This window comes from Bufo gargarizans, unplaced genomic scaffold, assembly GCF_014858855.1.
Source record: "Bufo gargarizans isolate SCDJY-AF-19 unplaced genomic scaffold, ASM1485885v1 fragScaff_scaffold_376_pilon, whole genome shotgun sequence".
NCBI classification, from domain to species: Eukaryota; Metazoa; Chordata; class Amphibia; order Anura; family Bufonidae; genus Bufo; species Bufo gargarizans.
This window is the reverse complement of record NW_025334104.1, coordinates 115,453-142,638: the sequence shown is the minus strand read 5'-3', so window position 1 is coordinate 142,638 and position 27,186 is coordinate 115,453. Positions and strand designations below refer to the sequence as shown.

General features: G+C 47.9%; 1 protein-coding gene across 1 annotated transcript in view; it reads right to left on the bottom strand.

Moving 5' to 3' along the window:
- Positions 1 to 5,814: 5,814 nt before the first annotated feature.
- Positions 5,815 to 27,186, bottom strand: part of DENND2B (DENN domain containing 2B) — a 128,422-nt gene continuing 107,050 nt past the window's right edge. Inside the window, exons 14-19 of the mRNA XM_044273077.1 lie at positions 16,150 to 16,327; positions 15,946 to 15,987; positions 15,453 to 15,564; positions 12,033 to 12,272; positions 11,860 to 11,946; positions 5,815 to 6,246 (exon numbers count right to left, since the gene is read on the bottom strand). Of these exons, the coding sequence (XP_044129012.1) occupies positions 6,212 to 6,246; positions 11,860 to 11,946; positions 12,033 to 12,272; positions 15,453 to 15,564; positions 15,946 to 15,987; positions 16,150 to 16,327 (694 nt within the window). The 3' untranslated portion in view covers positions 5,815 to 6,211. The remainder of the gene's footprint in view (positions 6,247 to 11,859; positions 11,947 to 12,032; positions 12,273 to 15,452; positions 15,565 to 15,945; positions 15,988 to 16,149; positions 16,328 to 27,186) is intronic.

Below are 27,186 nucleotides of genomic sequence, written 5' to 3'. Positions count from 1 at the left end.
ATTGAAAGATGCATTTGCCTTTCATGAGAGACCTACCTCCTTGGACTCTGCCATGTCTCGGGCCGTTCGTATTGACAGGCGTCTTAGAGAGAGAGGAGAGATCACTCCTTCCTGTCATACTCAGTCCAAGGACAGTGCGGCGGTCTCATTCAGTGCACAGGGGTCTCAGTCGCTCTCAATCCCTTCTGAGCAGGAGCCCATGCAGCTGGGGTTGATTGCCTCTGACAATAAAGGATTCAGCTCTCATAGGAAGGTTTGTTTCTGTTGTGGAGGTATAAATCATTTGGCAAATGTTTGTCCCTCTAGGAGATTCAGGCAGTTTTTTGAGAGTAATAAAGAAACAAAAAGAAAAAAATCCTCTAAAAACATTCCCTCTGTTACTATTGGCAAGGTTGATGCGGAAATTGAAGGTTTTCCGTTTGCTTGTAGTTCCTGTTTTTTCCTACCTGCCAGGGTGGCGCTAGAGAGCAAGAACATTTTTTGTGAGATTTTTGTAGATAGTGGAGCAGCTGTCAATCTCATTGATAATCAATTTGCTATAACTCATGGTTTCCAGGTGCGCACTTTGGGAAAGGATATACTGTTTTTGCTATTGATTCCGTTCCACTTTCTCAGAAATCGTTAAAAGGCATAGTTCACAATATCCGTTTGATTGTGAGTGATACTCATGTTGAGGATGTGTCATGTTTCGTCCTAAGCGGGTTGCCTACTCTTCTAGTGTTGGGGCTACCCTGGCTCACTAAACATAACCCCACCATTGATTGGCAAGCGAGGCAAATAAATGGTTGGAGTGACTTTTGCAGAGAGAATTGCCTCACGACATCTGTTTCTGAGGTTTCTACTAAGACTGTACCATCTTTTCTCTCTGAATTTTCGGATGTGTTTTCCAAGAGTGGTGTTCAGGACTTGCTCCCTCACAGGGGGTACGATTGCCCTATTAATCTCACCTCAGGCGCCAAGCTGCCTAAATCTCGTTTATACAACCTCTCCCAACCTGAAAGGGTCGCTATGTGTGCTTATATCTCTGAGAGTCTGAGAAAGGGACACATACGACCCTCGAAGTCACCTGTCGCTGCTGGTTTTTTCTTTATTAAGAAAAAAGATGGTTCTTTAAGACCATGTCTGGATTTCAGGGAGCTGAACAATATCCCAATTCGTGACCCTTATCCGCTTCCTCTGATCCCGGACCTGTTTAACCAGATTGTTGGGGCTAAAGTTTTTCCAAGTTGGATCTAAGTGGGGCATACAACCTGGTCAGGGTCAGAGAAGGAGACGAATGGAAGACGGCCTTCAATACCCCTGAGGGCCATTTTGAGAATTTGGTTATGCCTTTTGGTTTGATGAATGCCCCAGCCATTTTTCAGCATTTCGTGAACAGCATTTTTCATCATTTAATGGGGAAATTTGTATTAGTGTATCTAGATGACATTTTGATTTTTTTCTCCTGATTTCAAGACTCATAAGGAACACCTACGTCAGGTCTTGCTCATCCTGCGGGAGAATAAATTGTATGCTAAACTGGAAAAATGTGTGTTTGCGGTTCCAGAAATTCAATTTCTGGGGTTTCTTCTCTCCGCTTCTGGTTTTCGCATGGACCCCGAGAAGGTCCGCGCTGTGCTTGATTGGGAGCTTCCTGAGAATCAGAAGGCGCTGATGCGTTTTTTGGGTTTTGCCAATTATTACAGGATGTTTATTTTGAATTATTCCTCTGTTGTTAAACCACTCACTGATATGACTAGAAAGGGGGTAGATTTTTCCTTCTGGTCGGTAGAGGCGCGTAAGGCCTTTTCTAGTATCAAGGAGAGTTTTGCTTCCGCTCCCATCTTGGTACAACCTGATATTTCCCTACCCTTCATAGTTGAGGTTGATGCTTCTGAGGTGGGTGTGGGTGCGGTCTTGTCTCAGGGTCCCTCTCCTGCCAAATGGTGACCGTGTGCCTTTTTCTCGAAGAAACTCTCCTCCGCAGAGAGAAATTACGATGTGGGAGATAGGGAGTTGTTGGCCATCAAGTTAGCTTTTAAGGAATGGCGCCATTGGCTAGAGGGAGCCAGACACCCTATTACTGTGTTTACCGACCATAAGAATCTGGCCTACTTGGAGTCAGCCAAGCGTCTGAACCCGAGACAGGCCAGATGGTCTTTGTTCTTTTCAAAGTTTAATTTTGCTGTCACGTTCCGCCCTGGGGTTAAGAATGTGAAGGCGGATGCCCTGTCACTTTGTTTTCCGGGAGGGGGGAACTTTGAAGACCCGGGTCCCATTTTGGCTGAAGGGGTGGTGGTCTATGCTCTTTATCCTGAATTGGAGGCAGAGGTTCAGGCAGCCCAGGCAGAGGCTCCCGATCTTTGTCCTCCTGGGAGGTTGTTTGTGCCTCTCGCTTTACGACACAAGCTTTTTAAGGAGCACCACGATACTGTCCTTGCTGGGCACCTGGGGGGTAGAGCCACAGTGGATCTCATCGCTCGGAGATTCTGGTGGCCGGCGCTTCGTAAGTCGGTTGAGGGTTTTGTGGCAGCCTGCGAGACCTGCGCTCGTGCCAAGGTCCCTCATTCACGGCCATCGGGTCCTCTCCTTCCGTTACCCATTCCTTCCCGTCCTTGGACACATCTGTCCATGGATTTCATTACAGACCTGCCTCGTTCCTCAGGGAAGACTGTGATTCTGGTGGTGGTGGACCGTTTTAGCAAAATGGCGCATTTCGTTCCTTTTCCTGGCTTGCCCAATACTAAAACGCTGGCCTTTATTGATCACATTGTCACGTTGCATGGTATCCCTTCAGACATAGTCTCTGATAGGGGCACACAGTTTGTTTCCAGATTCTGGAAGGCTTTCTGTTCTCGCTTGGGGGTTTGGTTGTCATTCTCTTCTGCTTTCCACCCGCAGTCGAATGGCCAGACAGAGAGCGTCAATCAGAATCCGGAGACATATCTGCGCTGTTTTGTGGCGGAGAATCAGGAGGATTGGTGTTCTTTTTTGTCCCTTGCTGAGTTTGCTTTAAATAACCGTCGTCAGGAGTCCTCTGATAAGTCACCATTTTTTTGGTGCATATGGGTTTCATCCGCAGTTTGGGACATTCTCTGGAGAGGAGTCTTCTGGTTTACCTGATGAGGACAGATTCTCCTCGTCTTTGTCATCTATTTGGCAAAAGATTCAGGATAATCTAAAGAGCATGAGTGAGAGATATAAGCGTGTGGCAGATAAGAGACGTGTGCCTGGTCCGGACCTGAATGTTGGTGATCTGGTGAATATCAGATCTGGTGAATATCAAATTGAAGGTTCCCTCCTGGAAGTTGGGTCCTAAGTTTATTGGGCCTTACAAAATCTTGTCCGTCATCAATCCTGTTGCCTACCGTCTTGATCTTCCTCAGACTTGGAAGATCCATAATGTTTTTCATAAGTCCTTATTAAAACCTTATGTCCAACCCATTGTACCCTAGTCTTTGCCTCCTCCTCCGATTGTGGTTGATGGTAATCTTGAATTTCAGGTCTCTAGGATTGTGGATTCTCGTCTTGTCCGCGGTTCTCTTCAGTACCTCGTTCATTGGGAGGGTTATGGTCCTGAGGAGAGGATGTGGGTCCCAGTGACGGACATTAAGGCCACTCGTCTCATCAGGGCTTTCCATAGGTCCCATCCTGAGAAGGTGGGCTCTGAGTGTCCGGAGTCCACTCGTAGAAGGAGGGGTACTGTCACCACCAGACATCTGAGAAGCTCTGACAGACATTCTTCAGAACCTCCTCCTTGAGGTTCCTTTTGTTTTGCTTTCGTTTTCTCATCTCGTTAGCCTCTCTCAGCTGTCATGTAGTTGCACTGATTGCATCCCTTTAAATCCCTCCCCATACTGCATCACTTTGCGGTTTATATTACTTCCTGGAGTGTGTGCATGCTGATCCTACTACTGAGTCTTCTACAGATAAGTTTTGTTGATTCATTTGTCATTTTCCTGTTTGCTGGATCCCAGGTGACCCTGACTCCCTCCGTATCAAGTGTAGGGAGCCGGTGGTCGTGTCCCCTCACTATTATAGGATGTTTAGGTGTTATACATTCGAGGAACGAGGATATGTGATCATCTATCATTGAGATTTTTGCATAGGCTGAGCAGTTAGGGAGAGAGCCAGGTCTGTTGCAGGGCTATCCCTTTGGTTCCTTAGTTTTGGATCCAGTCAGTCGGATCTTCATTTTGTGTCTTCTAGTTTTCTGTACACCTTCCGTGACACTGACATTTGCGCATGTCTGAAGTCAGCCAATTTACAAATAACCATGTTCCTGATGATAGAAGCCCTTTAAACCACCAAGGGGCAGATTTACTAAGAAAATTGCACTGGAATGTGGCATAAGGGGGAACATTTATGAGGGGAATGATGGCTCAGCTTTTCCTTGAGGCTGCACTGGCGCCCTTTGCATCAAATTTATGAAATGTTGCACATTGTTTGTTAAATTTGACGCCAATAATTTTATTTATTTTTTACACCCCCTACTGGAGCGCATTTTGCTGCTTTTAAAAAAAATAAAAAATTTGCAGAGATTCATCTCGGTACACCTAATTAATATAAATGACCACACCCACTTCCCCACCCGCTATTCAAAACAAGTGAGTCCTGTGAGATGCACCCTGTGATAAATGTGCCGCTGTTTATGTGTCTCCTCCAGTACCCGTGACTAGGAGAGAATCCAGCCAGGGCCCCATCTACAGCGGCCACTACTCTCATCATCCCTCCAATAACATTACTCTGGGGAAATGCTTAGAATGTAATTCCAAATGGTGCTCATGAAGATGTCTGTAGCAGGCGTACAAAGAAACCATAGTACCCCAAAGTAAAACCACACCTTTATGCCCAGAGTTGGGACTAGAGTTTTGGCATCCAATGCATGGGCACCGTCTGTGTGTCTGGCGCAAATGGATGCAGACCCATTCAACTTTTATGGGTCCATGATCCGTTTGTATCGCAAAAAAATTGAACAAATTCTATTGTTTTGCGGTGTGAAAGCACGGAGGGAAACCCCATAGAAGCGCTCCGTAGTGCTTTTGTGGGGTTCCGTGCCTCTGTTCCGCACCTTCACTTGAACGGGTCTGCATCAGTGTTCGGGTGCAAAAATGTCCGTGGCGCGAATATTACAGACCCCTAACACTAATACAGACATGGCTGGGCAACAGCCATGTGAGTAAAGCTTAAATGTCCAGACTTCTATACTGAATCCTCCCTCAGTGCATTGGTAAAAAGGGGAGGGGGACAGAGCAATGTGCCTAAAAGCACCACTAGGGGGAGCGAAGAGCACATGCAGTCAGTAATGAACCATATTACATGTATAGATCTGTGAACCGTGAGTTCCACCTAGTGGCATCTACAGGTAACAGCTTTAATTGTGTAAGAGAACAGTCCAGAGCTAAGCCCCTTCCTGGTACTGCCTCTTGCTGTACGGTAAGTATATGTATGCCGCTGTATGTGGTTTCCAGAGTATGTCAATTGGCACAACATATCATGAAAATTATGATGTGTTACTTTATCTGTACTCAGAGAGTTATCACTGTGTTGTCTGTGGTTTTACATAGGACTGCAGGTGACATCTACTACATTATCTGTATTCAGAGAGCTATCACGGTGTTATCTGTAGTGTTACATAGGACTGCAGGTGACATCTACTACATTATCTATAATCAGAGAGTTATCACTGTGTTATCTGTGGTGTTACATAGGACTGCAGGTGACATCTACTACACTATCTGTACTCAGTGATATTACTGTGTTATTACATAGGACTGTATGACTGGCCGTAGCATTCTTCTTCCTTTGGGGGTGAATGATCACATGACCTCAGAGTGATTTCAGTCTCAGCGTTTATTACATCACGCACATTTGGCGTGCTGCTCGCTATGTTCGAAACTTCTTAATTGGTGCAGTCATAGTGCAAGTCTACTGACCATAAAACGTTGATCGACATACTAGAGTGCAGAGCGAGCGGCCGCCATCTGAACACCATCACACATATCGGACGCCGCCATCTGCTCCACTTCCACAGTTTCACTTCATAAAAAAAGATTCCAAGTTGAAAAAAGCCTCAATATTTACAAATCTATAAGTGGTGATTCCCGATTACACAGTCTCTACCCTCTCACCCCCTATATCTGTTCAATGGAAGGGCGGTCATGTGATTATATTCTGGTCATGTCCAGCGAGGACGCCGCAGGAACAGTCTGTGGATGCTGCAGCTGAGGCCTCAGTTCTTCTTATGGAGAAATTTCATCTTGTTTCCTGTAGAAAGAGACAAGCTGTGAGCGACTGATCTCTCCCAAGATTCAGAGGCGGGAGTGCGTTACCCCTGAACCCCCCGTCACATCCCCACCTTACTGGACCAATAGCTAAACAGTGCTGTGTTCTGCTGTAATGCATTGTGCCAGATGTGTTTACTGGGTTATCAGCCATTCCAGGCCTGGAAGAGGACGACTATAGGACAGGAGAATACAGTCTATTGCCTCCTGTTATCAGCCATGTCAGGGGAGAGGATGACTGTAGGACAGGAGAATACAGTCTATTGCCCCCTGTTATCAGCCATGTCAGGGGAGAGGATGACTGTAGGACAGGAGAATACAGTCTATTGCCCCCTGTTATCAGCCATTTCAGGGGAGAGGATGACTGTAGGACAGGAGAATACAGTCTATTGCCTCCTGTTATCAGCCATGTCAGGGGAGAGGATGACTGTAGGACAGGAGAATACAGTCTATTGCCTCCTGTTATCAGCCATTTCAGGGGAGAGGATGACTGTAGGACAGGAGAATACAGTCTATTGCCTCCTGTTATCAGCCATGTCAGGGGAGAGGATGACTGTAGGACAGGAGAATACAGTCTATTGCCTCCTGTTATCAGCCATGTCAGGGGAGAGGATGACTGTAGGACAGGAGAATACAGTCTATTGCCTCCTGTTATCAGCCATGTCAGGGAGGAGGATGACTGTAGGACAGGAGAATACAGTCTATTGCCTCCTGTTATCAGCCATGTCAGGGGAGAGGATGACTGTAGGACAGGAGAATACAGTCTATTGCCCCCTGTTATCAGCCATTTCAGAGGAGAGGATGACTGTAGGACAGGAGAATACAGTCTATTGCCCCCTGTTATCAGCCATTTCAGGGGAGAGGATGACTGTAGGACAGGAGAATACAGTCTATTGCCCCCTGTTATCAGCCATTTCAGGGGAGAGGATGACTGTAGGACAGGAGAATACAGTCTATCGCCCCCTGTTATCAGCCATTTCAGAGGAGAGGATGACTGTAGGACAGGAGAATACAGTCTATTGCCCCCTGTTATCAGCCATTTCAGGGGAGAGGATGACTGTAGGAGAGGAGAATACAGTCTATTGCCCCCTGTTATCAGCCATTTCAGAGGAGAGGGTGACTGTAGGACAGGAGAATTCAGTCTGTTGCCCCCTGTTATCAGACATTTCAGGGGAGAGGATGACTGATGACTATAGGACAGGAGAATACAGTCTATTGCCCCTGTTATCAGCCATTTCAGAGGAGAGGGTGACTGTAGGACAGGAGAATTCAGTCTGTTGCCCCCTGTTATCAGACATTTCAGGGGAGAGGATGACTATAGGACAGGAGAATACAGTCTATTGCCTCCTGTTATCAGCCATTTCAGGGAGGAGGATGACTGTAGGACAGGAGAATACAGTCTATTGCCCCCTGTTATCAGCCATTTCAGGGGAGAGGATGACTGTAGGACAGGAGAATACAGTCTATTGCCTCCTGTTATCAGCCATTTCAGGGAGGAGGATGACTGTAGGACAGGAGAATACAGTCTATTGCCCCCTGTTATCAGCCATTTCAGGGGAGAGGATGACTGTAGGACAGGAGAATACAGTCTATTGCCCCCTGTTATCAGCCATTTCAGGGAGGAGGATGACTGTAGGACAGGAGAATACAGTCTATTGCCCCCTGTTATCAGCCATTTCAGGGAGGAGGATGACTGTAGGACAGGAGAATACAGTCTATTGCCCCCTGTTATCAGCCATTTCAGGGGAGAGGATGACTGTAGGACAGGAGAATACAGTCTATTGCCCCTGTTATCAGCCATGTCAGGGGAGAGGATGACTGTAGGACAGGAGAATACAGTCTATTGCCCCCTGTTATCAGCCATTTCAGGGGAGAGGATGACTGTAGGACAGGAGAATACAGTCTATTGCTCTCTGTTATCAGCCATTTCAGGGGAGAGGATGACTGTAGGACAGGAGAATACAGTCTATTGCTTCCTGTTATCAGCCATTTCAGGGGAGAGGATGACTGTAGGACAGGAGAATACAGTCTATTGCTCCCTGTTATCAGCCATTTCAGGGGAGAGGATGACTGTAGGACAGGAGAATACAGTCTATTGCTCCCTGTTATCAGCCATTTCAGGGGAGAGGATGACTGTAGGACAGGAGAATACAGTCTATTGCCCCCTGTTATCAGCCATTTCAGGGGAGAGGATGACTGTAGGACAGGAGAATACAGTCTATTGCTCCCTGTTATCAGCCATTTCAGGGGAGAGGATGACTGTAGGACAGGAGAATACAGTCTATTGCTCCCTGTTATCAGCCATTTCAGGGGAGAGGATGACTGTAGGACAGGAGAATACAGTCTATTGCCCCCTGTTATCAGCCATTTCAGGGGAGAGGATGACTGTAGGACAGGAGAATACAGTCTATTGCCCCCTGTTATCAGCCATTTCAGGGGAGAGGATGACTGTAGGACAGGAGAATACAGTCTATTGCCCCCTGTTATCAGCCATTTCAGGGGAGAGGATGACTGTAGGACAGGAGAATACAGTCTATTGCTCCCTGTTATCAGCCATTTCAGGGGGAGAGGATGACTGTAGGACAGGAGAATACAGTCTATTGCTCCCTGTTATCAGCCATTTCAGGGGAGAGGATGACTGTAGGACAGGAGAATACAGTCTATTGCCCCCTGTTATCAGCCATTTCAGGGGAGAGGATGACTGTAGGACAGGAGAATACAGTCTATTGCCCCCTGTTATCAGCCATTTCAGGGGAGAGGATGACTGTAGGACAGGAGAATACAGTCTATTGCTCCCTGTTATCAGCCATTTCAGGGGAGAGGATGACTGTAGGACAGGAGAATACAGTCTATTGCTCCCTGTTATCAGCCATTTCAGGGGAGAGGATGACTGTAGGACAGGAGAATACAGTCTATTGCTCCCTGTTATCAGCCATTTCAGGGGAGAGGATGACTGTAGGACAGGAGAATACAGTCTATTGCCTCCCTGTTATCAGCCATTTCAGGGGAGAGGATGACTGTAGGACAGGAGAATACAGTCTATTGCCTCCCTGTTATCAGCCATTTCAGGGGAGAGGATGACTGTAGGACAGGAGAATACAGTCTATTGCCCCCTGTTATCAGCCATTTCAGGGGAGAGGATGACTGTAGGACAGGAGAATACAGTCTATTGCCCCCTGTTATCAGCCATTTCAGGGGAGAGGATGACTGTAGGACAGGAGAATACAGTCTATTGCCCCTGTTATCAGCCATTTCAGGGGAGAGGATGACTGTAGGACAGGAGAATACAGTCTATTGCCCCCTGTTATCAGCCATTTCAGGGGAGAGGATGACTGTAGGACAGGAGAATACAGTCTATTGCCCCCTGTTATCAGCCATTTCAGGGGAGAGGATGACTGTAGGACAGGAGAATACAGTCTATTGCCCCCTGTTATCAGCCATTTCAGGGGAGAGGATGACTGTAGGACAGGAGAATACAGTCTATTGCCCCCTGTTATCAGCCATTTCAGGGGAGAGGATGACTGTAGGACAGGAGAATACAGTCTATTGCCCCCTGTTATCAGCCATTTCAGGGGAGAGGATGACTGTAGGACAGGAGAATACAGTCTATTGCCCCCTGTTATCAGCCATTTCAGGGGAGAGGATGACTGTAGGACAGGAGAATACAGTCTATTGCCCCCTGTTATCAGCCATTTCAGGGGAGAGGATGACTGTAGGACAGGAGAATACAGTCTATTGCCCCCTGTTATCAGCCATTTCAGGGGAGAGGATGACTGTAGGACAGGAGAATACAGTCTATTGCCCCCTGTTATCAGCCATTTCAGGGGAGAGGATGACTGTAGGACAGGAGAATACAGTCTATTGCCCCCTGTTATCAGCCATTTCAGGGGAGAGGATGACTGTAGGACAGGAGAATACAGTCTATTGCCCCCTGTTATCAGCCATTTCAGGGGAGAGGATGACTGTAGGACAGGAGAATACAGTCTATTGCCCCCTGTTATCAGCCATTTCAGGGGAGAGGATGACTGTAGGACAGGAGAATACAGTCTATTGCCCCCTGTTATCAGCCATTTCAGGGGAGAGGATGACTGTAGGACAGGAGAATACAGTCTATTGCCCCCTGTTATCAGCCATTTCAGGGGAGAGGATGACTGTAGGACAGGAGAATACAGTCTATTGCCCCCTGTTATCAGCCATTTCAGGGGAGAGGATGACTGTAGGACAGGAGAATACAGTCTATTGCCCCCTGTTATCAGCCATTTCAGGGGAGAGGATGACTGTAGGACAGGAGAATACAGTCTATTGCCCCCTGTTATCAGCCATTTCAGGGGAGAGGATGACTGTAGGACAGGAGAATACAGTCTATTGCCCCCTGTTATCAGCCATTTCAGGGGAGAGGATGACTGTAGGACAGGAGAATACAGTCTATTGCCCCCTGTTATCAGCCATTTCAGGGGAGAGGATGACTGTAGGACAGGAGAATACAGTCTATTGCCCCCTGTTATCAGCCATTTCAGGGGAGAGGACTGACTGTAGGACAGGAGAATACAGTCTATTGCCCCCTGTTATCAGCCATTTCAGGGGAGAGGATGACTGTAGGACAGGAGAATACAGTCTATTGCCCCTGTTATCAGCCATTTCAGGGGAGAGGATGACTGTAGGACAGGAGAATACAGTCTATTGCCCCCTGTTATCAGCCATTTCAGGGGAGAGGATGACTGTAGGACAGGAGAATACAGTCTATTGCCCCCTGTTATCAGCCATTTCAGGGGAGAGGATGACTGTAGGACAGGAGAATACAGTCTATTGCCCCCTGTTATCAGCCATTTCAGGGGAGAGGATGACTGTAGGACAGGAGAATACAGTCTATTGCCCCCTGTTATCAGCCATTTCAGGGGAGAGGATGACTGTAGGACAGGAGAATACAGTCTATTGCCCCCTGTTATCAGCCATTTCAGGGGAGAGGATGACTGTAGGACAGGAGAATACAGTCTATTGCCCCCTGTTATCAGCCATTTCAGGGGAGAGGATGACTGTAGGACAGGAGAATACAGTCTATTGCCCCCTGTTATCAGCCATTTCAGGGGAGAGGATGACTGTAGGACAGGAGAATACAGTCTATTGACCCCTGTTATCAGCCATTTCAGGGGAGAGGATGACTGTAGGACAGGAGAATACAGTCTATTGCCCCCTGTTATCAGCCATTTCAGGGAGAGGATGACTGTAGGACAGGAGAATACAGTCTATTGCCCCCTGTTATCAGCCATTTCAGGGGAGAGGACGACTGTAGGACAGGAGAATGCAGTCTATTGCCTCCTGTTATCAGCCATTTCAGGGGAGAGGATGACTGTATTCTCCTGTCCCACAATCTATTGCCCCCTGTTATCAGCCATTTCAGGGGAGAGGATACTGTAGGACAGGAGAATACAGTCTATTGCCCCCTGTTATCAGCCATTTCAGGGGAGAGGATGACTGTAGGACAGGAGAATACAGTCTATTGCCCCCTGTTATCAGCCATTTCAGGCCGGGGAGAGAGGATGGCTCTGGGGTCTTTACGACATCACGTGTACAGTGGGTGTCTGAGTGGAGAACTCACCGAGACCTCTCCAGAACTTGTTGACGCCGCTTTGCTCGTGCTCTGGGAGCTCCTCCAGATACTGCTCCACTCGTTGCTCAAACAGCCCTGGAGAGAGAAGAAAGAATAGTCATTTCTACTATCTGAGCATTCTTTGGTGACACAATGAGAGTGTCCCTATGTCCACCATTTACCTTTTGCTCGACATTTACGCAGCTCCCTGTCCTGGATGAACCCAGCGAACATCTGAGACTCCATGAAGACCTCCAGGAATCGGCGGATGCTCTTGGAGGCCACAGATTTGCGGAAAGCTTCTCTCTGGAAGACTCTCTCCCCCCGCTCGTTTTGAGCCAGGAACAGGGAATAATGGCCGATGGTCTCCACAAAGAAGCGGATGAAGACCTCAGACACTAGACCATTCAGCGTGTTACATTCTAAGAGATGGAAAAAGTGAGAAGCAGCAGTCACACCCTGCAACACTGAATAGTCCGGCACCTGATGGTCTGAAAGTCTGACAATCCCTATGTGATCCTAACCTTATTAGCATCAACTTCCACATGAAGAAGAGCTGGAAAACACAGCAATGTCACTAGGTATAAAGCTGAGCAGTGTTTGCTGGTTTATCCAAATTTTATTGTATATGTACAGGGAGTGCAGAATTATTAGGCAAATGAGTATTTTGACCACATCATCCTCTTTCTGCATGTTGTCTTACTCCAAGCTGTATAGGCTCGAAAGCCTACTACCAATTAAGCATATTAGGTGATGTGCATCTCTGTAATGAGAAGGGCTGTGGTCTAATGACATCAACACCCTATATCAGGTGTGCATAATTATTAGGCAACTTCCTTTCCTTTGGCAAAATGGGTCAAAAGAAGGACTTGACAGGCTCAGAAAAGTCACAAATAGTGAGATATCTTGCAGAGGGATGCAGCACTCTTAAAATAGCAAAGCTTCTGAAGCGTGATCATCGATCAATCAAGCGTTTCATTCAAAATAGTCAACAGGGTCGCAAGAAGCGTGTGGAAAAACCAAGGCGCAAAATAACTGCCCATGAACTGAGAAAAGTCAAGCGTGCAGCTGCCCAAGATGCCACTTGCCACCAGTTTGGCCATATTTCAGAGCTGCAACATCACTGGAGTGCCCAAAAGCACAAGGTGTGCAATACTCAGAGACATGGCCAAGGTAAGAAAGGCTGAAAGACGACCACCACTGAACAAGACACACAAGCTGAAACGTCAAGACTGGGCCAAGAAATATCTCAAGACTGATTTTTCTAAGGTTTTATGGACTGATGAAATGAGAGTGAGTCTTGATGGGCCAGATGGATGGGCCTGTGGCTGGATTGGTAAAGGGCAGAGAGCTCCAGTCCGACTCAGACGCCAGCAAGGTGGAGGTGGAGTACTGGTTTGGGCTGGTATCATCAAAGATGAGCTTGTGGGGCCTTTTCGGGTTGAGGATGGAGTCAAGCTCAACTCCCAGTCCTACTGCCAGTTTCTGGAAGACACCTTCTTCAAGCAGTGGTACAGGAAGAAGTCTGCATCCTTCAAGAAAAACATGATTTTCATGCAGGACAATGCTCCATCACACGCATCCAAGTACTCCACAGCGTGGCTGGCAAGAAAGGGTATAAAAGAAGAAAATCTAATGACATGGCCTACTTGTTCACCTGATCTGAACCCCATTGAGAACCTGTGGTCCATCATCAAATGTGAGATTTACAAGGAGGGAAAACAGTCCACCTCTCTGAACAGTGTCTGGGAGGCTGTGGTTGCTGCTGCACGCAATGTTGATGGTGAACAGATCAAAACACTGACAGAATCCATGGATGGCGGCTTCTGAGTGTCCTTGCAAAGAAAGGTGGCTATATTGCTCACTGATTTGTTTTTGAATGTCAGAAATGTATATTTGTGAATGTTGAGATGTTCTATTGGTTTCACTAGTAAAAATAAATAATTGAAATGGGTATATATTTGTTTTTTGTTAAGTTGCCTAATAATTATGCACAGTAATAGTCACCTGCACACACAGATATCCCCCTAAAATAGCTAAAACTAAAAACAAACTAAAAACTACTTCCAAAAATATTCAGCTTTGATATTAATGAGTTTTTTGGGTTCATTGAGAACATGGTTGTTGTTCAATAATAAAATTAATCCTCAAAAATACAACTTGCCTAATAATTCTGCACTCCCTGTATATTCTATACATGGCAAGTATGCCTCCATACAATCCCACATCCCGTGAGACAGTCCCAATACCAACTGTATCTGGATATCTAGGAATGCAATGGTGAAATGGCAGTCTACTCCCTACCCCAATATCCACCCTGTGACCCCTGCCATCAGGGGCATCATTAATAAAAAGGAACACTATTATTGTGTGGGGTCAGAAAGGGGACTCTGCAGGATTGGGAATTGTGCACCACCAGTTTTGAGATGCATCTTCTTTAGTGGTGCTATGTAAGATGAGCTTCTCATTTTGCTTATTCAGGTGCATTACAGTGTGTCAGAGGCCTTTCATATTGTCAGTTGTGCACAAGTTTCAGGAGTTTTCAGCCTCTAGATGCATAAAAAAAATGTTCTCATTCACTGACAGCAAGCAGAGATCTTAAAAATGAAGAATAATTCAAACACAAAGGGGGACATTTATCAATACCACTATTGTGGCATGAATAAGTCGCAAGTTATGGCACATGCCATATTTGGACCATAATTTGCTACTTTTTGAGCTTTTTTCCACTTTTCTGAAGTCATGAGAAAAGGGTGGGGCTTAACAGGAGGGGCAGAGCCAAATGTGGCTCACCGGATTCACTATAAATTGAAGAAGCACTCCCACAATATTTTTTTTCTCTAACCTATTAGAAAGGTACATGATGTAAACAGTAGTGAAGGTAACTCTGAGTTATAACTTTCCTTCTGATCCTCAGCTGTGTCATGTGACCAGCACCCCAATTTCCATCTCTATTCATTCCTCTGAGACTGACATTGAGGCTCCCATAGGAACACATAGAGAAACGAACTTCCTGTCCACACATAAGATGATGTGTCCGTTGGAGATGGCAGTGTTGATCACATGACACAGCTGAGGATCAAAAGGAAGGGGATAACTACAATAACCGTTACTACAGTTTCCATCATGTACCTTTCTAACAGGTCAGAGAATACAAATCTTTGTAGGGTGCTTCGAGAGCCAGAGATGTGATTCCAGTGCAGGTGGATAGAAACGCCAGTCTTCATAAATGTCCCCCATTGTCTATTAGAAAGTAGCAGATTTTCCATTATATGAGGATTATAGGGCCGTGTTCCTCAACTCCTGTCCTCAGGGCCCACCTGCCCGTTATGACCTGAAAATATCCCACAGAATGACTACCTGTGGTAAGTCCTGATGCATGGACACTAATCACCTGCTCAATACTAAGGAAATCATGAAAACATGAGTGGCAGGTTGGCCCTAAGGACTGGAATTGAGGAACCCTGTTATAGGTGCGCCCTCAGCTCAGAACATAGTCCTACCAGTCCGGTTCTGCAAACGGACTCCGCTCGACTGTATTACAAACCTACTGAATCACAATAACACCCGACTTCCCATCCCCTGTAATCAGCTGCACTCACCTTCATCAGTGTCGCTGTCCGAGTCCTGACTGATCAGCTCGCCCTTCCTCTCCAGCGCCTGCTCCAGAGCCGCCTGCAGCTTCCGGGGTAACAAAGTGTCCTCATCATCCATCTGCAAACATAGGACCAACGAGCAGACATCAGCCGCCGCTGTGAATACACAGTCCCCCACAACTACAGCAGCAGACTCCACAGACTGAGGTCAGGGGCCCACAGAAGACACACTGAGCAGCTCTCATTTATCGGAGTGATTACTATACAAATAGAGAACTCATGACAGCAGAGCATGCAGCGCCCGGCCATTTTGTTCAATGTGCTTAATCCTAGGAATATTCCAATTTTCAGTAGACGCGCATGTCGGGACACATTCAGCCGGACAATGGCCTCTACATGTCACTGGTAATGAGGGATCGCCTCAGGACTGATCTATGAATTAAATCCCAGAGTGCAAAACATTAACCCTTTAGGGGCCAAAAGTGGAGTGAACTCTCACCTGTCTGATAAATCGATCAGAGCCAAGATCCACCATGAGCGCCTATGAAGAGAGAGCAAAGGTCATTAAGCGGAAACCCCCAACAATCCCTGAAATAGGGTCCGCAGCCATATCCTAAAGCCATGCCCGCAGGACAGTTATTGGCTGCATACCTCATCTCCCTTGCATAGGGGCAGTACACAGCAGCTGCAGTCTCGTTCTCACCTCTTCCACTGGTAGTTCCTTCAGCTTCGGCAGCGAGTTAGAAAGCAATCCCACCAGGAAGGGCGTCGGGCAACATACAATGTCGATCATAGAGGACGGCAGCACCGGGATGAAGGTATGTTGCCAGGAAAAAGGGTAAAGAAGAGCAACGACCGCATGAGAGCAGCTGGACAGAGTGCTGTGGAGAGACACAAAGCATCACATGGGGGCACAGATCCTCCTGTGCAAGAAGCTGACCATACATGAATACAGGCGACTGCTCCGTTATCAGCCATTTCAGACAGCGAAGAAAATGACTGCAGTGATAGGACGTGTAGAAACCTCCCGCCATATAATCACTACCATGTATGACCTATACCTCCAGTGCTGGGATCTTCTATATGGAACGGATATCAGACGCTCCAGCACTGTAACAAATTTATGACTTTAAAACAGTAAGCAAAAAAACATCCTAAACAGTCTAAAACTAATTCAAGTAATTTATTTAATTTTTTAGCAAAACAGTCTAACTAAACTAACCCTGCCTCTAAACTAACAGTCTAACTAAACTAACCCTGCCTCTAAACTAACAGTCTAACTAAACTAACCCTGCCTCTGCTCTCTGCTGACTGGACTGCATAGCACATCGCTGCTCCTGCCTGTCCTCGCTGCCCTCCGCTGACTGGTCTGCATAGCACATCGCTGCTCCTGCCTGTCCTCGCTGCCCTCCGCTGACTGGTCTGCATAGCACATCGCTGCTCCTGCCTGTCCTCGCTGCCCTCCGATGACTGGTCTGCATAGCACATCGCTGCTACTGCCTCTCCTCGCTGCCCTCCGCTGACTGGTCTGCATAGCACATCGCTGCTCCGGCCTGTCCTCGCTGACTGGTCTGCATAGCACATCGCTGCTCCTGCCTGTCCTCGCTGCCCTCCGCTGACTGGTCTGCATAGCACATCGATGCTCCGGCCTGTCCTCGCTGACTGGTCTGCATAGCACATCGCTGCTCCTGCCTGTCCTCGCTGCCCTCCGCTGACTGGTCTGCATAGCACATCGCTGCTACTGCCTCTCCTCGCTGCCCTCCGCTGACTGGTCTGCATAGCACATCGATGCTCCGGCCTGTCCTCGCTGCTCTCCGCTGACTTGTCTGCATAGCACATCGCTGCTCCTGCCTGTCCTCGCTGACTGGTCTGCATAGCACATCGCTGCTCCTGCCTGTCCTCGCTGCCCTCCGCTGACTGGTCTGCATAGCACATTGATGCTCCGGCCTGTCCTCGCTGACTGGTCTGCATAGCACATCGCTGCTCCTGCCTGTCCTCGCTGCCCTCCGCTGACTGGTCTGCATAGCACATCGCTGCTCCTGCCTGTCCTCGCTGCCCTCCGCTGACTGGTCTGCATAGCACATCGCTGCTACTGCCTCTCCTCGCTGCCCTCCGCTGACTGGTCTGCATAGCACATCGATGCTCCGGCCTGTCCTCGCTGCTCTCCGCTGACTTGTCTGCATAGCACATCGCTGCTCCTGCCTGTCCTCGCTGACTGGTCTGCATAGCACATCGCTGCTCCTGCCTGTCCTCGCTGCCCTCCGCTGACTGGTCTGCATAGCACATCGCTGCTACTGCCTCTCCTCGCTGCCCTCCGCTGACTGGTCTGCATAGCACATCGATGCTCCGGCCTGTCCTCGCTGCTCTCCGCTGACTTGTCTGCATAGCACATCGCTGCTCCTGCCTGTCCTCGCTGACTGGTCTGCATAGCACATCGCTGCTCCTGCCTGTCCTCGCTGCCCTCCGATGACTGGTCTGCATAGCACATCGCTGCTACTGCCTCTCCTCGCTGCTCTCCGCTGACTTGTCTGCATAGCACATCGCTGCTACTGCCTGTCCTTGCTGCCTGGTCTGCATAGCACATCGCTGCTCCTGCCTGTCCTCGCTGCCCTCCGCTGACTGGTCTGCATAGCACATCGCTGCTACTGCCTCTCCTCGCTGCCCTCCGCTGACTGGTCTGCATAGCACATCGATGCTCCGGCCTGTCCTCGCTGCTCTCCGCTGACTTGTCTGCATAGCACATCGCTGCTCCTGCCTGTCCTCGCTGACTGGTCTGCATAGCACATCGCTGCTCCTGCCTGTCCTCGCTGCCCTCCGATGACTGGTCTGCATAGCACATCGCTGCTCCGGCCTGTCCTCGCTGCTCTCCGCTGACTTGTCTGCATAGCACATCGCTGCTACTGCCTGTCCTTGCTGCCTGGTCTGCATAGCACATCGCTGCTCCTGCCTGTCCTCGCTGCCCTCCGCTGACTGGTCTGCATAGCACATCGCTGCTCCTGCCTGTCCTCGCTGCCCTCCGCTGACTGGTCTGCATAGCACATCGCTGCTCCTGCCTGTCCTCGCTGCCCTCCGATGACTGGTCTGCATAGCACATCGCTGCTACTGCCTCTCCTCGCTGCCCTCCGCTGACTGGTCTGCATAGCACATCGATGCTCCGGCCTGTCCTCGCTGCTCTCCGCTGACTTGTCTGCATAGCACATCGCTGCTACTGCCTGTCCTCGCTGCCTGGTCTGCATAGCACATCGCTGCTCCTGCCTGTCCTCGCTGCCCTCCGCTGACTGGTCTGCATAGCACATCGCTGCTCCTGCCTCTCCTCGCTGCCTGGTCTGCATAGCACATCGCTGCTCCTGCCTGTCCTCGCTGCCCTCCGCTGACTGGTCTGCATAGCACATCGCTGCTCCTGCCTGTCCTCGCTGCCCTCCGCTGACTAGTCTGCATAGCACATCACTGCTCCTGCCTGTCCTCGCTGCCCTCCGCTGACTAGTCTGCATAGCACATCGATGCTCCGGCCTGTCCTCGCTGCTCTCCGCTGACTTGTCTGCATAGCACATCGCTGCTACTGCCTGTCCTCGCTGCCTGGTCTGCATAGCACATCGCTGCTCCTGCCTGTCCTCGCTGCCCTCCGATGACTGGTCTGCATAGCACATCGCTGCTACTGCCTCTCCTCGCTGCCCTCCGCTGACTGGTCTGCATAGCACATCGATGCTCCGGCCTGTCCTCGCTGCGCTCCGCTGACTTGTCTGCATAGCACATCGCTGCTACTGCCTGTCTTCGCTGCCTGGTCTGCATAGCACATCGCTGCTCCTGCCTGTCCTCGCTGCCCTCCGCTGACTGGTCTGCATAGCACATCGCTGCTCCTGCCTCTCCTCGCTGCCTGGTCTGCATAGCACATCGCTGCTCCTGCCTGTCCTCGCTGCCCTCCGCTGACTGGTCTGCATAGCACATCGCTGCTCCTGCCTGTCCTCGCTGCCCTCCGCTGACTAGTCTGCATAGCACATCGCTGCTCCTGCCTGTCCTCGCTGCCCTCCGCTGACTAGTCTGCATAGCACATCGATGCTCCGGCCTGTCCTCGCTGCTCTCCGCTGACTTGTCTGCATAGCACATCGCTGCTACTGCCTGTCCTCGCTGCCTGGTCTGCATAGCACATCGCTGCTCCTGCCTGTCCTCGCTGCCCTCCGATGACTGGTCTGCATAGCACATCGCTGCTACTGCCTCTCCTCGCTGCCCTCCGCTGACTGGTCTGCATAGCACATCGATGCTCCGGCCTGTCCTCGCTGCTCTCCGCTGACTTGTCTGCATAGCACATCGCTGCTACTGCCTGTCCTCGCTGCCTGGTCTGCATAGCACATCGCTGCTCCTGCCTGTCCTCGCTGCCCTCCGCTGACTGGTCTGCATAGCACATCGCTGCTCCTGCCTCTCCTCGCTGCCTGGTCTGCATAGCACATCGCTGCTCCTGCCTGTCCTCGCTGCCCTCCGCTGACTGGTCTGCATAGCACATCGCTGCTCCTGCCTGTCCTCGCTGCCCTCCGCTGACTAGTCTGCATAGCACATCGCTGCTCCTGCCTGTCCTCGCTGCCCTCCGCTGACTAGTCTGCATAGCACATCGATGCTCCGGCCTGTCCTCGCTGCTCTCCGCTGACTTGTCTGCATAGCACATCGCTGCTACTGCCTGTCCTCGCTGCCTGGTCTGCATAGCACATCGCTGCTCCTGCCTGTCCTCGCTGCCCTCCGCTGACTGGTCTGCATAGCACATCGCTGCTCCTGCCTGTCCTCGCTGCCTGGTCTGCATAGCACATCGCTGCTCCTGCCTGTCCTCGCTGCCCTCCGCTGACTGGTCTGCATAGCACATCGCTGCTCCTGCCTGTCCTCGCTGCCCTCCGCTGACTGGTCTGCATAGCACATCGCTGCTCCTGCCTGTCCTCGCTGCCCTCCGCTGACTGGACTGCATAGTACATCGCTGCTCCTGCCTCTCCTCGCTGACCTCCGCTGACTGGACTGCATAGCACATCGCTGCTCCTGCCTCTCCTCGCTGCTCTCCACTGGCTGGACTGCATAGCACATCGCTGCTCCTGCCTGTCCTCATTGACCTCCGCTGACTAGACTGCATAGCACATCGCTGCTCCTGCCTGTCCTCACTGCCCTCCGCTGACTGAACTGCATAGCACATCGCTGCTCCTGCCTCTCCTCGCTGCTCTCCCTTGACAGGTCTGCATAGCACACCGCTGCCCCGCCTCTCCTCGCTGCTCTCCGCTGACTGGTCTGCATAGCACATCGCTGCTCCTGCCTCTCCTCGCTGCTCTCCACTGGCTGGACTGCATAGCACATCGCTGCTCCTGCCTGTCCTCACTGACCTCCGCTGACCTCGCTGCTCCTGCCTCTCCTCGCTGCTCTCCGCTGACTGGACTGCATAGCACATCGCTGCTCCTGCCTCTCCTCGCTGATCTCCGCTGGCTGGACTGCATAGCACATCACTGCTCCAGCCTGTCCTCACTGACCTCCGCTGACTGGACTGCATAGCACATCGCTGCTCCTGCCTGTCCTCGCTGCCCTCCGCTGACTGGACTGCATAGCACATCGCTGCTCCTGCCTGTCCTCACTGCCCTCCGCTGACTGGACTGCATAGCACATCGCTGCTCCTGCCTGTCCTCGCTGCTCTCCGCTGACTGGACTGCATAGCACATCGCTGCTCCTGCCTCTCCTCGCTGCTCTCTGCTGACTGGTCTGCATAGCACATCGCTGCTCCTGCCTGTCCTCACTGACCTCCGCTGACTGGTCTGCATAGCACATCGCTGCTCCTGCCTCTCCTCGCTGACCTCCGCTGACTGCACTGCATAGCACATCGCTGCTCCTGCCTCTCCTCGCTGCTCTCCGCTGGCTGGACTGCATAGCACATCGCTGCTCCTGCCTCTCCTCGCTGCTCTCCGCTGGCTGGACTGCATAGCACATCGCTGCTCCTGCCTCTCCTCGCTGCTCTCCGCTGACAGGACTGCATAGCACATCGATGCAGGGAGGCTGTTCATCAATGTGCTATGCCAGGCTTCATGGGCGTACACAGAAATCACTGAGCACCATAGCAAGAATCTAAATTGGGCCCCCATGCCCCATCCATAGCCCCTCCAACTACTCATTCCTGCCCAGTATATACAGCAGTGTACTGATATGTGAGGTACGAGGTATAATAGATGCAGTGTGTACAGATATATAGTATATACAGCAGTGTACTGATATGTGAGGTAAGAGGTATAATAGATGCAGTGTACAGATATATAGTATATACAGCAGTGTACTGATATGTGAATTATGAGGTATAAATTACAACTCATACATCACATATCAGTACACTGCTGTATATACTATATATCTGTACACACTGCATCTATTATACCTCTTACCTCACATATCAGTACACTGCTGTATATACTATATATCTGTACACACTGCATCTATTATACCTCGTACCTCACATATCAGTACACTGCTGTATATACTATATATCTGTACACACTGCATCTATTATACCTCTTACCTCACATATCAGTACAATGCTGTATATACTATATATCTGTACACACTGCATCTATTATACCTCTTACCTCATATATCAGTACACTGCTGTATATACTATATATCTGTACATACTGCATCTATTATACCTCATACCTCACATATCAGTACACTGCTGTATATACTATATATCTGTACACACCGCATCTATTATACCTCATACTTCACATATCAGTACACTGCTGTATATACTATATATCTGTACACACTGCTTCTATTATACCTCTTACCTCACATATCAGTACACTCCTGTATATACTATATATCTGTACACACTGCATCTATTATACCTCTTACCTCACATATCAGTACACTCCTGTATATACTATATATCTGTACACTGCATCTATTATACCTCGTACCTCACATATCAGTACACTGCTGTATATACTATATATCTGTACACACTGCATCTATTATACCTCTTACCTCACATATCAGTACACTCCTGTATATACTATATATCTGTACACACTGCATCTATTATACCTCTTACCTCACATATCAGTACACTCCTGTATATACTATATATCTGTACACTGCATCTATTATACCTCGTACCTCACATATCAGTACACTGCTGTTTATACTATATATCTGTACACACTGCATCTATTATACCTCTTACCTCACATATCAGTACACTGCTGTATATACTATATATCTGTACACACTGCATCTATTATACCTCTTACCTCACATATCAGTACACTGCTGTATATACTATATATCTGTACACACTGCATCTATTATACCTCTTACCTCATATATCAGTACACTGCTGTATATACTATATATCTGTACACACTGCATCTATTATACCTCTTACCTCACATATCAGTACACTGCTGTATATACTATATATCTGTACACACTGCATCTATTATACCTCGTACCTCACATATCAGTACACTGCTGTATATACTATATACCTGTACACACTACATCTATTATACCTCATACCTCACATATCAGTACACTGCTGTATATACTATATATCTGTACACACCACATCTATTATACCTCATACCTCACATATCAGTACACTGCTGTATATACTATATATCTGTACACACTGCATCTATTATACCTCTTACCTCACATATCAGTACACTGCTGTATATACTATATATCTGTACACACTGCATCTATTATACCTCGTACCTCACATATCAGTACACTGCTGTATATACTATATATCTGTACACACTGCATCTATTATACCTCTTACCTCACATATCAGTACACTGCTGTATATACTATATATCTGTACACACCACATCTATTATACCTCACATATCAGTACACTGCTGTATATACTATATATCTGTACACACTGCATCTATTATACCTCGTACCTCACATATCAGTACACTGCTGTATATACTATATATCTGTACACACCACATCTATTATACCTCATACCTCACATATCAGTACACTGCTGTATATACTATATATCTGTACACACTGCATCTATTATACCTCTTACCTCACATATCAGTACACTGCTGTATATACTATATATCTGTACACACCACATCTATTATACCTCACATATCAGTACACTGCTGTATATACTATATATCTGTACACACTGCATCTATTATACCTCGTACCTCACATATCAGTACACTGCTGTATATACTATATATCTGTACACACCACATCTATTATACCTCATACCTGACATATCAGTACACACCATGCTCTGTGCAGTTTCTTTACTAGATCTACAGGGCCATTGACGATGATTATGCTTAAGCAAATCACATTCGTTTGAAATCTTTGTTTACAATATGTCCTCCGTAGCGCGCTAAAGTGTAAAATCTTGCTGCAAATAACGTCTTGAGTCTGACATTACACTTTGGTTATTCGCATATAAATTATATAAATTACTGTTTCAAATTCTCACTAATGAAGCAGAGTTTGGCTTCGGATTTTGAAACTGTAATTTATGCACATAACAGTACAACGTCATAGGTCAAAAACAAAGCAAGTCTCGCTTTATTTTCAGCAAGATTTGTAGGGCCTCAGCGGCGCCCATACATTTTAGCACTGCGGAGGAGATACTGAAAACAAAGTTTTCAAGCGAATCGGGTTCAGAGCAATCCAAACTCTATTGGCTAAACACTAATGATGATGATGTCATTCTCCTATCGAACCTGGGAAGTAAACCATTCTTTATGCAGTTCTTTTACTAGATGTACAGGAGATCATCACAGGTCCTTTAGCTTTCTCCATTGATGATAGGGATACTATACTGGAGCTGGACAGTAATGAGTGTAATTAGTGGTGGGACCTTTGGTTTACTGTGGGCCCCTTTTCTCCATGGAACCCATAGCAGCTGCATGGTCAATTGGAGGCATGCCACTGCCAGGCTTAGCTGAACGCAGTGAGGACACGCTGCCAGTACAGCGCTCGCATATTGTAGATCACAGAATCCGTACATCGCATTCATGGCTATGGTGTACAGATTCAGTATGTGCTGCAGTAAGAGGAGCTACAGAAAGGCCCCAACTTTGGTGGGGAGTTTGCTTAAATAAAAAAAAATATATCAATTTTATAGAATATTTTACGTGCTTTTTCTAAATCATCCTCTAGGTGGCAGAAGAGCTCAAGGGGAAACAGTCGACTGTTCAGCTCGTAGACAGATCAGTGCAGGATTTAAGGTCCTTTTACATGGTCCGATAATAAGGCGGATAATTGATATTTGGCACCTTTTACACAAAGTTTCTTTGCTGCAGATTGTGTAAATGCAGACCTAATCTCCGCTAATGATCAGGCAATTATCAGGACCTTTTGGTTCATCCCTGAGAATTGCCTGACATAATGGTCCACTGAAGGGCAGGTCTACTAACAGTAAGACCATGTAAACTAAGGGCCCTTTTACACAGACCAATATGACAGTTTATCTGGAACGAAGCAGTTTCTCTTGATCGCTGTTAGATCACAAGCGGAGACCACGCTGCGTTTACCTCAGTTGTATGAGGACAGGCGGACGACACAGTAACATAGTACATAAGGCCGAAAAAAAAGACATTTGTCCATCCAGTTCGGTCTGTTATCCTACAAGTTGATCCAGAGGAAGACAAAAAAGAAAAAAACTGTGAGGTAGAAGCCAATTTTCCCCACTTTAGGGGAATAAAAAAATCCCTTCCCGACTCCAATCAGGCATCTCTAGTAGCTATAGCCTGTAATATTATTACGCTCCAGAAATACATCCAGGCCCCTCCTGAATTCCTTTATTGTACTCACCATCACCACCTCCTCAGGCAGAGAGCTCCATAGTCTCACTGCTCTTACCGTATAGAGTCCATAGTCTCACTGCTCTTACCGTAAATATTCCATAGTCTCACTGCTCTTACAGTATAGAGTCCATAGTCTCACTGCTCTTACAGTATAGAGTCCATAGTCTCACTGCTCTTACAGTAAAGAGTCCATAGTCTCACTGCTCTTACAGTAAGAGTCCATAGTCTCACTGCTCTTACCAGGTAATAGAGTCCATAGTCTCACTGCTCTTACAGTACAGAGTCCATAGTCTCACTGCTCTATACAGTATAGAGTCCATAGTCTCACTGCTCTTACAGTAAAGAGTCCATAGTCTCACTGCTCTTACAGTAAAGAGTCCATAGTCTCACTGCTCTTACAGTACAGAGTCCATAGTCTCACTGCTCTTACAGTACAGAGTCCATAGTCTCACTGCTCTTACAGTAAAGAGTCCATAGTCTCACTGCTCTTACAGTATAGAGTCCATAGTCTCACTGCTCTTACAGTAAAGAGTCCATAGTCTCACTGCTCTTACAGTAGAGAGTCCATAGTCTCACTGCTCTTACAGTATAGAGTCCATAGTCTCACTGCTATTACAGTAAAGAGTCCATAGTCTCACTGCTCTTAGCGTATAGAGTCCATAGTCTCACTGCTCTTACAGTATAGAGTCCATAGTCTCACTGCTCTTACAGTAAAGAGTCCATAGTCTCACTGCTCTTACAGTATAGAGTCCATAGTCTCACTGCTCTTACAGTAAAGAGTCCATAGTCTCACTGCTCTTACAGTAAAGAGTCCATAGTCTCACTGCTCTTACAGTATAGAGTCCATAGTCCTCACTGCTCTTACCGTAAAGAGTCCATAGTCCTCACTGCTCTTACAGTAAAGAGTCCATAGTCTCACTGCTCTTACAGTATAGAGTCCATAGTCTCACTGCTCTTACAGTAAAGAGTCCATATGTCTCACTGCTCTTACAGTAAAGATTCCATAGTCTCACTGCTCTTAACGTAAAGAGTCCATAGTCGCACTGCTCTTACAGTAAGAGTCCATAGTCCTCACTGCTCTTACAGTAAAGGAGTCCATAGTCTCACTGCTCTTACAGTAAAGAGTCCATAGCTCACTGCTCTTACCGTAAATAGTGCCAGTAGTCCGCACTGCTCTTACAGTAAAGAAGGTCCATAGTCTCACACGGGGGGGGGGCTCGTACAGTATAGAGTCCATAGTCCTCACTGCTCTTACCAGTAAGAGTCCAATAGTGCCTCACTGCGCTTACAGTATAGAAGTCCTAGGTCCTCACTGCTCGTACAGTATAGAGTGCCATAGTCTCACTGTGCTCTGATACAGTATAAGAGTCCATAGGCTCAATGCTCTTAACAGTAAAGAGTTCCATAGTCCGCCGTGCGCTTACAGGTAAGAGTTCCATAGTCTCACTGCTCTTACAGTAAGAGTCCATAGTCTCACTGCTCTTACAGTAAGAGTCCATAGTCTCACTGCTCTTACAGTATAGAGTCCATAGTCTCACTGCTCTTACAGTAAGAGTCCATAGTCTCACTGCTCTTACAGTAAAGTCCATAGTCTCACTGCTCTTACAGTAAAGTCCATAGTCTCACTGCTCTTACAGTATAGAGTCCATAGTCTCACTGCTCTTACAGTAAGAGTCCATAGTCTCACTGCTCTTACAGTATAGAGTCCATAGTCTCACTGCTCTTACAGTAAGAGTCCATAGTCTCACTGCTCTTACAGTAAAGTCCATAGTCTCACTGCTCTTACAGTAAGAGTCCATAGTCTCACTGCTCTTACAGTAAGAGTCCATAGTCTCACTGCTCTTACAGTAAGAGTCCATCTCACTGCTCTTACAGTAAGAGTCCATAGTCTCACTGCTCTTACAGTAATAGTCCATAGTCTCACT